This window comes from Phragmites australis, chromosome 14 (genome assembly GCF_958298935.1).
Source record: "Phragmites australis chromosome 14, lpPhrAust1.1, whole genome shotgun sequence".
Taxonomy (NCBI): Eukaryota; Viridiplantae; Streptophyta; class Magnoliopsida; order Poales; family Poaceae; genus Phragmites; species Phragmites australis.
The window spans coordinates 26938585-26949998 of record NC_084934.1 but is presented as its reverse complement, the minus strand read 5'-3'; the positions used below and the strand labels follow the sequence as shown (position 1 = coordinate 26949998).

The 11414-nt window shown below is 43.1% G+C and overlaps 1 protein-coding gene across 1 annotated transcript; it reads right to left on the bottom strand.

Annotated features, from left to right (window-relative positions):
• Nucleotides 1–2836: 2836 nt before the first annotated feature.
• LOC133890132 (protein VACUOLELESS GAMETOPHYTES-like) lies at nt 2837–3416 on the bottom strand. Its single transcript, XM_062330579.1, has one exon. The coding sequence runs from the start codon at nt 3393–3395 to the stop codon at nt 2874–2876; it is 522 nt and encodes a 173-aa protein (XP_062186563.1). The 5' UTR covers nt 3396–3416; the 3' UTR covers nt 2837–2873.
• Nucleotides 3417–11414: the final 7998 nt, after the last annotated feature.

Here is an 11414-nt window from a genome sequence, read left to right as displayed (position 1 = left end):
CTTAGAACCAGATACCTCCTTGAAGAATCCCCTTCAAGGATAAATATAGCGCTCATACAGGAGTAGGGTGTTACGCCTCCGTGCGGCCCGAACCTGTCTAAAACCCAGCGTACCCACTTTTCCTTGCATTAGGGTGATCGTCTCCCACTAGCCATCGCATTTATTTCCGTTCCCGCTTATTTCCCACACAAGCTTTTCCAGGATCATCCCCCCGGCCGAATCTCTAAAAAGGGGTCTCTCGGGATCCCTGCGACAGGAGTTCACTCTCCGACACAGCCCCCCGAGCACTCTCTCCCGGAACTTAGCTTTTCTGATTGTCAGGGGACTAGGGTGCTCGGGGGTGACCGGGCACCTCCCCAGGCACTTTCTCCCGGTACTTGGACTCTACGGGTCGTCGGGGAACTGGGGTGCTCGGAGACCAAAGGCTGTGACCCCGAGCGCCTTCTCCCGAAACTTAGATTTTCCTCATCCCGCGGGAGGGACCTCGCGGGATGGTGACACGTGGCAGACAGCTGGCCTGACCTCGGACCTCAGGGACCCCCGGTTCCTGATACATCGACAAACTCGTAATATTGTTGGATGATCATCGATTAACTATTAATGGTGACAGTGACAAAAAGCTTGTAGGAACTAATACCGCAATGCAACAACTTAATAAAAGTATTGCAATACTCAATACACGTTTTGATCGATTGGTTATTCCGTCACCGAACAATGGTCGAGTGGATTTTCATAGTGTAGCCTATGAACAAGAGGAGTCTGTTGTGGATGATAAAATTTTAAGATAAAAAAGTGACGTTTTTGATGAACGACAAATAAACCGATTAAACTTCAACCGTTAAAATATAAGAGATAATAATTTCAACAACATAACATATATATTAATGATAATTCCCTTGCTAAGGTTAAATTTACATCCACGCCTCCACATCGCGCCTTAGGCTGCAGCGACGCCTTGGAGTCAGAGGGATCGACAGCGGCCAGGTGGAGCAGCGTGGACGGTGTCACGGTGGCGACCGTGCGTTCCTGTGATCCTGCCCACTCGCCGAGGCCTGCGGGCGGTGGATGTGCTGCTTGTGCGATCACGGCTCCGTCAGCAAGCCGTGAGGCTTCAATATCAGCAGTGGTGGTGGTCGTTCTGCCTCAGGGTGGAGGGTGGTCTGCGGGGCAAGGCCATGACGGTGAGCAATGCAGGTGGTTGCCGCTGGCCGCTGGCCGCTGCTGTGGAACCTCCTCGCCGGCTGCTTCTCCTGCGGCGCGCGAGAGAGACTCCGCCACGTAGGTGATTTTTTCACTCTGAATTGTGAAATCTGAAGTTCCAAGCGGCTGATTATATCATTTGTATCAATGTGATATTGTTTTCACTTTGTGTAATTGTTTATTTGTAGATTTGTGATAAACGGAGAAACGGCACAAGTACTACTCAGGCCAACGAGAGTGTGATTCCGCCAAAGAAGTCTTTTTTGCATATAGAGTTTGGTCTTTGTTGTAGTCAATGTTTTGATATTTGTTGCAACGTGTAACACAATAATGTAGCGACGGAACCAAACATGTGCACTGTTTGCAACACTTTTCGGGTTTTCAAAAAATAGGTGGTTTTCACCCGTTGCTCGGTTTGCTATCGTCACGTGACTTGTTTTGCTTTATTTTTACAGTGTAGTAATTTATCATAATTTCACGTTGTATCTACTTCCTCCGCCGAAATCATAACATTACGGTATTATCCATATATCTATACTCCTATATAATTTAATAGTTATAATAGATTCGGACGATCTTTACCGTTCATTTAAGTTGATTAAACGATCACCGTGTAAAATCAGACCCCAGTTCTTCTTCTAAAAATATATTTGATTTCCTATTATTTATCTTTCGTACCTAAATGTTCAATATTATCTTCCAGGTATTCTAAAATACATTCAATCTTTATTATTTATCTTCTATACTTTTTCTAATTGCTATATACTGAATTGATACCACGTGTCTAACATATAAGCCGTTACTAGTAGCATATAACGATGCAGCTAGGCGCACTAATTCGGCCACACATGCATGACAGATAAAATACTCCGATGCTTTTTTTTCACTAGTAACTATACATGTATTTCATGTACATAAAATTAATAATATTGTGATAGATGCTAAAAAGTTTCACGGGAAAAAATAATCTATATTCCTATAAAATGTAAGAGTTATGATAGAGTCGAACGATAACTAACATTCATCCGAGTTGATCAAACGGATACCGTATAAAGATTTTTCTCATTCCTTCTTCTAAAAATACATTTAATCTTACATTAATTATCTTTCATATTTTGACGTCTAATATTTATCTTCCATACATTCTAAAAATACATTCAATCTCTTATTATTTATCTTCCATACATAAACGTCTAATGTTTATCTTTCATATATTATTATATCTTGAATTAATATGTGTGAAATAAGTGAGCAATTGCTAGTTGAAAAAAACTGAGGATGCAGCCCTATAGATAGAATGAAATAATAGTGATTAATACTTTTAAATGCTGATAACATATATTAATTGCATGTTTCTAAACTCATTATAAGTTTTCAAATAATTGAGAGGTGAGAGACATGGAACTAACTTTGATCATGAACCGTTTAATCATATAAGATGTACGATAAAAATCATTCAAATTTATCATAACTCATCTATTTTATAGAAATATAGATATAGAAACAAATTAAAGCATGAACACCTCTCTGATCTTTTCATACGAAAGGAAGAAGCAACAACATAAGTGCACGGCTGGAGCAATTAAGCGACTGAACGCCGCACATAGACGTACGGTAGTAGTGACTGAACGCCGCACAGCTAACGGTGCCAACATGCATGCCTATCTGCTGTACTAGAGAGCATCAGCCGCCGTTTGTAAGACGTCGACTACTGGCGACAGGACCCCGCCGGTCGCCACGTTGGCGCCATAGAGGCTGGCCTTGATGCCCCACTTGAGAGCGGTGTGGGCCACATTCTGTCCCCAACCCTGCGGCGGCGGCGGCGACGGCTGCTGGTGCTGGGCCCCATCATCCAGCGCCGGTATGCACCGCGGGTGCACGTGGAAGCTGCACGGCACGCAGCGGTAAAGGTAGCGCCCCTCGTGGGAGGTGTCCTTGCAGACCTCGCAGGAGCGGCTGGCGGTCAGGCGGGTGAGAGTGAGCTTGTGCTCGGGGTGCTGGTCGAAGGAGATGGACCGCGGGAGGCTGAAGCACGCCTCGTGGATGTTGAAGTCGCACTCGTCGCAGCGGTAGCCGGTGCCGGTGACTATGCGCTTGCACGCGGCGCAGTTGTAGGTCGACGACCCGTCGTCGTAATTGTAGCTTACAACCGAGTGCTGTGGGTGGAAGAAGTTGCTAGCAGTAGCAGGGGCCATGTCTCTCTCTCTCTCTCTCTCTCTGACTGGCTGCTAACTTGATAGTTTTTGTGTACGTTTCTGCAGTTCGCTTTGTAGATTGCCTCCCTCAACGTGAGTACTTATAGATGTTTCAATGCATGGTATAATGGTCTAATTGAGGCCATCCGCGTGCATGCATGTGAACTTCGCATGTATACACCAACGACACTATACGCAGGAAGTTCTAGAACTTATACTAAATATGTATGTGCTACTCCGTCCAAAGCCAACTGGGAGTGGCAATATTAGTACAGCCTATGGAACAATGATTATGGCGACTGATTCATGACCCGGCCTACGACATGCGATTCTTGACAAAAAAATTGCACGGTCAACAAACCTAATCACAAGCAACATCCAACTTACTCATTCTTATTTGAAAGGTGATGCCTTAGGCTCCGTTCGGCAAATCCGCCAAATCGAAAGATTAATCATGGTTTTCGATGGAACTGCTTTTGATTGTTTACTCGTTACGTTTGGATATATAGCTGTAACAACATGTGTTTTAGCATTTAGAAAATAGTCAAAATCCACTAGTATTTTTTTTTAAAAAAATTAAGTCAACTTAAAATCTAGGAAATATATATAGGTGTGTGTATATATATTCGTATGTACATATATATATATGTATATTATTATTGAACTATGTATTTCAAAATTCACCGGAATCAATTTCTAAATTCGAAACCTGCATCAACTCGAGCAATTGTATTTTTGTTTCTTGGTGTCCTTGTTTCTTTGTGTAACAATTCGAATTTAAATGTTTCTCAAATTCGAAACCTATTTTAGTTCTTTTCGGATGAATCCTAGTCTATTCAATTCTTCGATTGACGCTCAATTCAAATCTTAGTGCGATGTCCTAGCTCATTTCAAATAGGTTTCAAATTCAAATATTTTTATTTGAATTTATATTGAACCCTGGAATAATCTCCTGACTTTTCCCTTATCTCAAATCTTATCCAAAGCCAGATTCATCCAAGTCCTCGTCGATTTTGTATTCGAACGTAAATTTGAATCATTCAAGATTTAATTGAATGCTTTCCAGTTTAATCACTTCGCAAATTCAATTCAAATCTTGGTTCAAGTTCAATTATCATATTTCAAATCCTCATTCCAAAATCATGTCAAATTCAATTTCAATTTGAATTATCCCAACCCAATTCAATTCAAGTTATTCAATTGAATCATCATAAATCCAATTTCAAATTCAAATACATTCATTTGAATTTGTCATTCAAATTGTCTCTCTCTCTCTCTCTCCTCATATCTTTCTCTCTATCTCAGATCCTTCCTCTCTGTTGGTTACTGCTCTTGGTGGCTACTGTTCATCGGTGGACTTTCTCGTTCCTCGCCGGCCAGCTGCCACCGAGCTGCTTCGAGTATAGGCCGTGCGCCGTTTTCCTTGACCTTAAGCAGGACCGGCCATCGCTTTATCTCTCCCTCCCCGTAGTTCTCTCTCACTCACTGCTATCTCTTCCCCTCACTTCTCTCGGTTGAGCACACCATGCACAGAACAGAGAGCAGCGCAGCATACTCCGCCATCACCAAATCCCACACCGCCGCCACAAAATACGACGAGCTCAAGCATTAATCGGTCGAGCTCGAGCTACGTGGAGCGAAGAGAGGTGTCACGCACGGTTTCCCCGACCAGTTTGGCGTGTTTTCCCACCGGATTGGAGCTCGCGCCACCTTCTTCTTCGTCCCCGGCCAACTTTCTCCGCCCTCACCGTTGAGCCACCCTACCGATGCGTCTTTGCATCAACTGACCCCACGGTGAGCTCCCCCGTACCCTTCTGAACCTTTTGCCCGAGTTATTTCATCGTCAGCCCCTCACCGACGCAGTCTTCCACGAACGTTGTGCGTCGTTGCCCCTCTGTGCTCGCGCCAGCCACCTTCCAGACAGGCCCACCAGCCAAGCCCCACCCAAATGAGTCCTTCGCGACGTGCTACCTCTTTTGGTACCCTCAGCCAGGCTGATTGGGCCATCGCTCGCCGTCAGCAAGCTTCGCACGCGTGCGCTGCCGCTGACCCCACCGGCCTCCCTCCTCCACTTCACTTCTCCCCGGCCGGCCGTCCTCGCCGGCTCGCACCGCTGGTACGCACCGTCAAGCTGAGCCCCGCCCTGCTCCAAGCCACCGTCGGCAAGCCCCACTGCGCTCGGCCATGTCTCATCCCTGGCTAGCCTTCTCTCCGCCGCCGAGCTCCCTCCTACTCTCTGGCTCCCTTCTCCATCTTCGGCTATGGTCGCCCCTCCAGCCACCCCTCTCTACAAATCCCCTCCCGCCGCTGGTGAGCTCCTCACCCCGACCAGCGTCCTCCTCTCCCATTTGCCTCTCCGGCCTCCTCCTCCCAGGCTCCTCCCCCCCCCCCCACCTGTGAGCTGCACACACGACACAGACAGGCCCTCCCTTCTCACTCCCTCACTCCGCCATATGGGCCCCGCATGTCAGGCTAACCTGTTGTCCATGGCCTCGGTCCAGCATGGACCGACCACTACGCCCAACCTCGGTCCACCGACCCATAGAGAAATCCACCGCACAGTCCCCCACCAGCCCACGAACTTGGCCCACCGTACACCACCCTCACGAGTCCCCCTCAGTTCACAAGTCCTGTGGACCGAGTCCACAAAATAGTGCCCCATTCTTCTTCCAGGATTATCCTTTTTAGCAAATCATCCGATAGCCATATCTCCTCTTTTTTAACTCCGATTTTGGTGATTTTTTTTTGATATTCTTCTAAAATCGTAATCTACCTTCCTACCAAATCTTGTGATTTTTTGAGCTCTTTTAATTTTCTTGTTCGGTATTTATTTTGTGTCGTATTGTTTAACTTAGAATTAGATTTTATCTTTTAATAAATAAAGTTATTTTCAGTTAATTTAATAACCATGTTTAGATTATAAACATATTTTAGTCGCATATGATAACCTGATTCCTGTGTAGGATTAATCTTTATGTTAATTAAAAGTAGTTTTTAGAATAACTAAATGTTGATTTTTAATTAATGTTATATTAATTCATGCTTTAGGCTATAAGATTAATATAATAATTTAACCAGTGTAGCTACTAGATAAATAAGTACCAAATATTAGAATATAATAGATTAATTTAACATTAGTAATTAATTAATTAATTACCTTTTTAATAAAAATAGTTAACCTAGTTAATTAATTACATAAATGATTTTATGATAGCAGTAAAATATATCCCAATGAGTGTAGTAAATAAACACTAGGTAATAAAGAATATATACTAGCTAACTTGGTTTAGTGCGATAGGTTAGAATAACTAATCACAACACTTAAGCACGTATAGTCACCTAGCTAGAGGTATACTTATGTGTGTACGTACACATGCTCACATACATATAGACCTAAGCATCCCACGTACATATACACCAATACACATGTACTCACCTACACGTAGAAACCCTAATTAACGTTTTTCGGCAGTTAAACTATTAGACGCTCAACTAGTAGATCATGACTTAATTAGGCTTCATCTTAAAAGTTGATACAACAACTAGTTAACAACTTGACTTAGCTTTACTAGATAACCCCGCTAAACTCCATGTGTCAATTTTGCATAGCTAACAATTATTGATCATCTTCCCGCTAGGTTAGCTTTTATCGTATTCCCCGTCCTTTCGCTTTGGTGTTCGTAACAGCTCAAATTCTGAAAACCAGGAAAATTAGAAACTTTTGCAAAGAAAATAAAAAGAGTTTTTTTAAAAAAACAAATAAAACCCTAAATGTGTATGTGTACCTTTATCTATATATGTGAGTATGTGTGCTATATGTATAAATACATATATAAGTTGAGGGCTATTTTCTTATAAAATAACATCTATATATCTATATATGTGTATATGTTGATTATATATTTGATTGCTTGAGTATGTGAGCTAATATATTATATTTGTGTGGTGTATACATTGTATGTATATACATACATGTGTATGTACATGAGAGGAAATAGAATAAAAAAGAAAAGCTTTTAGTTTAATCAGGCTAAAACCCTCCTAGCCAAGCAGTCCAAACCGAGCTGGCACGTTCTTTCTTTCATTCCCTCTCTTCTCTTCCGCCTGGGCTGTGCAGCCAACTGACCCAAGCCGCTACCGCCGCCTCCCTTTGAGTTGTGCCCACGTGAGCCTCAGTCGAAGGCGCCTTCTGCCTCTCCGCTTCCTCCCTGAGCCGCTGACGTGCAAGCCCCACTGGTCGTCTCCTACCTTGAGCTAGAGTCACTTCCAACACGAGCTAGTGCGCTGGCCATCGAATCCGTGCCCAAGCCATAGGGGACATAATCTAGAAGCCTCCGAATTGAATCCCTGGGAGTCCCGCAACCTATGTTCGGCCTTATCTCCAAGGGCCTCGAGTTTGAACGAGGAAACCGCATCGGGCACAAGACGCCACCGCCATGGAAAACCGAGCTCAAACTCTATCTCTAGCCCTCCCCGCCTATAAATAGCCACCCCTTGATCCTTCTTACCTCATCTCAAGCCTATTGCCCATCAAGCCGAGGCAAATGCACTGCTAGTTGGCCCGTGCACCGAAGATTCGAAGCTGCCGCCGCCGCCGCCCTTAGCTACCGTCGGCCCTCCACAACCATCACCGATGATGATGTGCCCCAGAGACGAGTTCGCCATGAGCCCTTGGTGTTGTACCTCTGCTCACTGCTAACTGTAGCTCACCGGAGCATCGGTTCCACCTGGTCCCAAGAGCCACAACCGCCTTGCACCGTTGCCAACCCCTTGCGTAGTTTACCGAAGGTCCGGGACCACCCACACGAGTTCGCAAGGTGCTGCAGTTCTAGTTCCACCACTTGCTGGAGTAGCAGGAGGCCGACAACACGATTTCGACGGGTCTCCGACGAGTCGCCATTGTCGTCATCTTCACTCGGGAGAAGAAGAAGCAAGGTGAGCCATCCGATCTATAGTCGATGGTCGAGATTGGATCTCTTTGTACCCCTTCGGTAGCTAATCAGGAATTGCCACGTGGCCAACATAATCCCAATAAGCCCTTTAGCCTTGTCATCACGCCACCTCACCCTGCCATGTCATCCATTCCACTAATGTGTCATGCCACTCAGCATAGAGTGCCACGTGTCATGCCTAGTCAGCGATGTTTTTCTTTTTATTAATGTGATGATGTCATAATTATATTGCACAATAAATAGTTTTCCAGTATGAAAATAATTCTAATAATAATAATTAGGAAATTGATTTCTAATAATATAATAAATACCATAAAATACTATAAAATCATAGATGACTCTGAATTTTTTTATAAAAATCTTAGGAACATAATTTCATCTGTAGATAATATTTTTAGTCATGTTTTAATCTTTAGAAAAATCGGTACTTGTTAACCGTAGTTCCGTTTTGACCCGTTCTTCCGCTAGGTTGTCCAGAAAAATATGATCTTGTATGTGATGATGTTTATTGTGTGATATCTGATTCTTTTTTAATCTTGGTGTTTATGTGTTGCCTTTTCGCTTATGTTCGCAAGTAGACACCACCGTTCTAGAGGAGCCACAAGGACTACAAGACCCAGACTTCGCTGAAGATCCAACTGGGTCGAGTAAAGGCAAGTTTTGTTCTTGATCATATTTATCTCAATTTTACAATTGTTTTTTTTTTTTATAAATATGCATGCTAATAATTTTGTTGGGAATCCAAAGTGTTAGGCTTTATCTAGTTTTTCCCTTATCATCCTTGTCGTCATAGTATGGTTTTGGGTTATGGATGGGTAGATGATGCTTATATTTGCTTTGAGATGATAATCGTGATAATTGTTCTATGAACTTGATAATGATCCTATGTAACAATGATAAAATATGATGGAATAATTTTTGTAGCGACATGGTGTAGGAATTTGAGCAGGTGGTATGATGAGATGTATGGTTGGAAAAGTGGTAGTCTTGCTCAAATCTAAGGACCGATTCATGGGTTAATATTTCTGTGTTTACAGTACAACTACAAGCCTGGTATGAGACAGACATAGCCAAGTAATTTGCTTACTCTCAGCATAGTATATATCAGGCATAAGAGCAATGAATGGACGATGTCTTGGGATCTGAAAGGCATAAGAGGGGGCTTCCGTTGTTGAGGTAGAATCACACGGCGGTGAAACCTTAGCGGGTAGACATATGCTGAGAGGGGAATTGTAAAGGCTTTGTAGTGATCTCTTGGCAACACACCTTAGGTAGTGTGTAATTTACTCAGTCGGCACTACAACATGGAGACTTAGTCACCCGCTTGCGGTTGATGAAATCATGACTTGTGGGTAAAGTACAATCTCTGTAAAGTTAAAACTGAATATTCAGCCATGCTCACGGTCACGAGCAGTACGAAAAACCTACCATGATTATAACTTGATGTTTTAGTTAGTAGGTCAACTATGACGGTGGGAACAATGGTTGAGGTGTGAGTCAATCACGATGGTACGAATCATGATTGAGGTGGTCTATTAGTGGTTCAACTATGGCGGTGGGAGCCATGGTTGAGGTGTTGGGTGTTCAACCTTGGTGGTTAGAATCTTGGTTGAGGTGGTCGGTTGGTTAAGCTAAGATGGATGGAATCTTGAGGTGGTTTGTTATTCATTCAATTACTATTGCTTTTCAAATATTTTTAAATAAATGTTGTTTTATGAAAAAGAGTCATTTAGCCTTATTCTTGTTAAAGCCTTAATATGCATACTATTCTTTCATAACTTGTTGAGTACGACATGTGCTCGCACTTACTATAACCAAATACTTAGTTGGGAAAGAATTTGAAGACTTCGTGGAAGATGCATTCTAGGGAGGTGTTCTCCGTCAAATTTTTCCCTGTGGAGTTATCAATGAAGACAAAGACTACACTTAAGATCCGTTGTAGTTTATTTGGTTCTTTGACCCTTGAAGGTCTTTTGTAAGATAATTTATTGATTAAGGTAATGATATTGTAATGATTATCATCAATGAAGTCACTATGTATTGAGAATGTTTCCTAGACTCAGCACATAGAAGAGATTGGTTGGTTCCTTGAACTGATCTCGACAGAGGTGGTATCAGAGCTATATCGACCTAGAACGCAACCCTAGATAGTCTGGACAGCCCTAAAAGAAGAGAAATATGGAATCTTAAAAGATATGCTTGAAGACTACTCATCCCAAATCTTTTTTTTCTCTCCTAACTCTCTTTACACTTGGGAAGATAGAGTTGTGCTACTGATGCTTTTGAGAAGTATGAACGTCTTGAAGATTCGAGGAGATGCCACTTTACAAGGTTCCAGCGCCAACCACTTGGATGCGAGGAACAACCACACAGAAGAGGCGAATGTAAGAACACCAGCGGGAAGGAGCCCCACCACTGCCACTCCCTATCCAGAGCAACAAGCATATGAAGATAAGCATTCTCCGTTTTTGGCTTTATCACCTCAAGTTTTAAAAGCAACTCACCCTTGGGTTATACCCAGCTACACGTAATTCTAGGAGTTAAGGTTAGACCCTTAAGCAACTTATGGTGATGTAGACTCAAAACCCTCAAGGAGTGTCATAGACAACCGTTGCAGTCTCAACCCCAGCCACGGTCACACAATCACCACAATCTGCCCAAGTTGGAGAAATTCATGGGGACAAAGCCACCGATGTCCTCCTACGCCATTAAATCACTAACTACAGATGTTTGGAGCAAGGACTATTGAGAAGAAGCAATCACTATGATAAGGAAAAAGTTCCATAATTAGAGGCAAGGAGTTCAGTTAGTCAATGACTACACGAATAAGTTCAACGGGTGGAGCGATGAGAACCAGGCTTGTTGCCTTAAGGAAAACCTTAAATGAGGGGGGTAGACTTCTCCGCAAATCTAGCAATGCAAGAGCCTATTGTCCTTGGAATGGATTGGTAAGCCAGGCTTAAAGGAGTGATGGTGGGCAACAACTCTTATTAATCCAACATGTATTTTGATTAAACTGGTTCAAACCAAGTGTTACACCTGAATTCGCACTGCATGTAAAATGGGC

What these genes read in the sequence shown, in the direction of transcription:
- LOC133890132 (XM_062330579.1), bottom strand. Translation starts at nt 3,395, where the DNA reads ATGGCCCCTGCTACTGCTAGCAACTTCTTCCACCCACAGCACTCGGTT.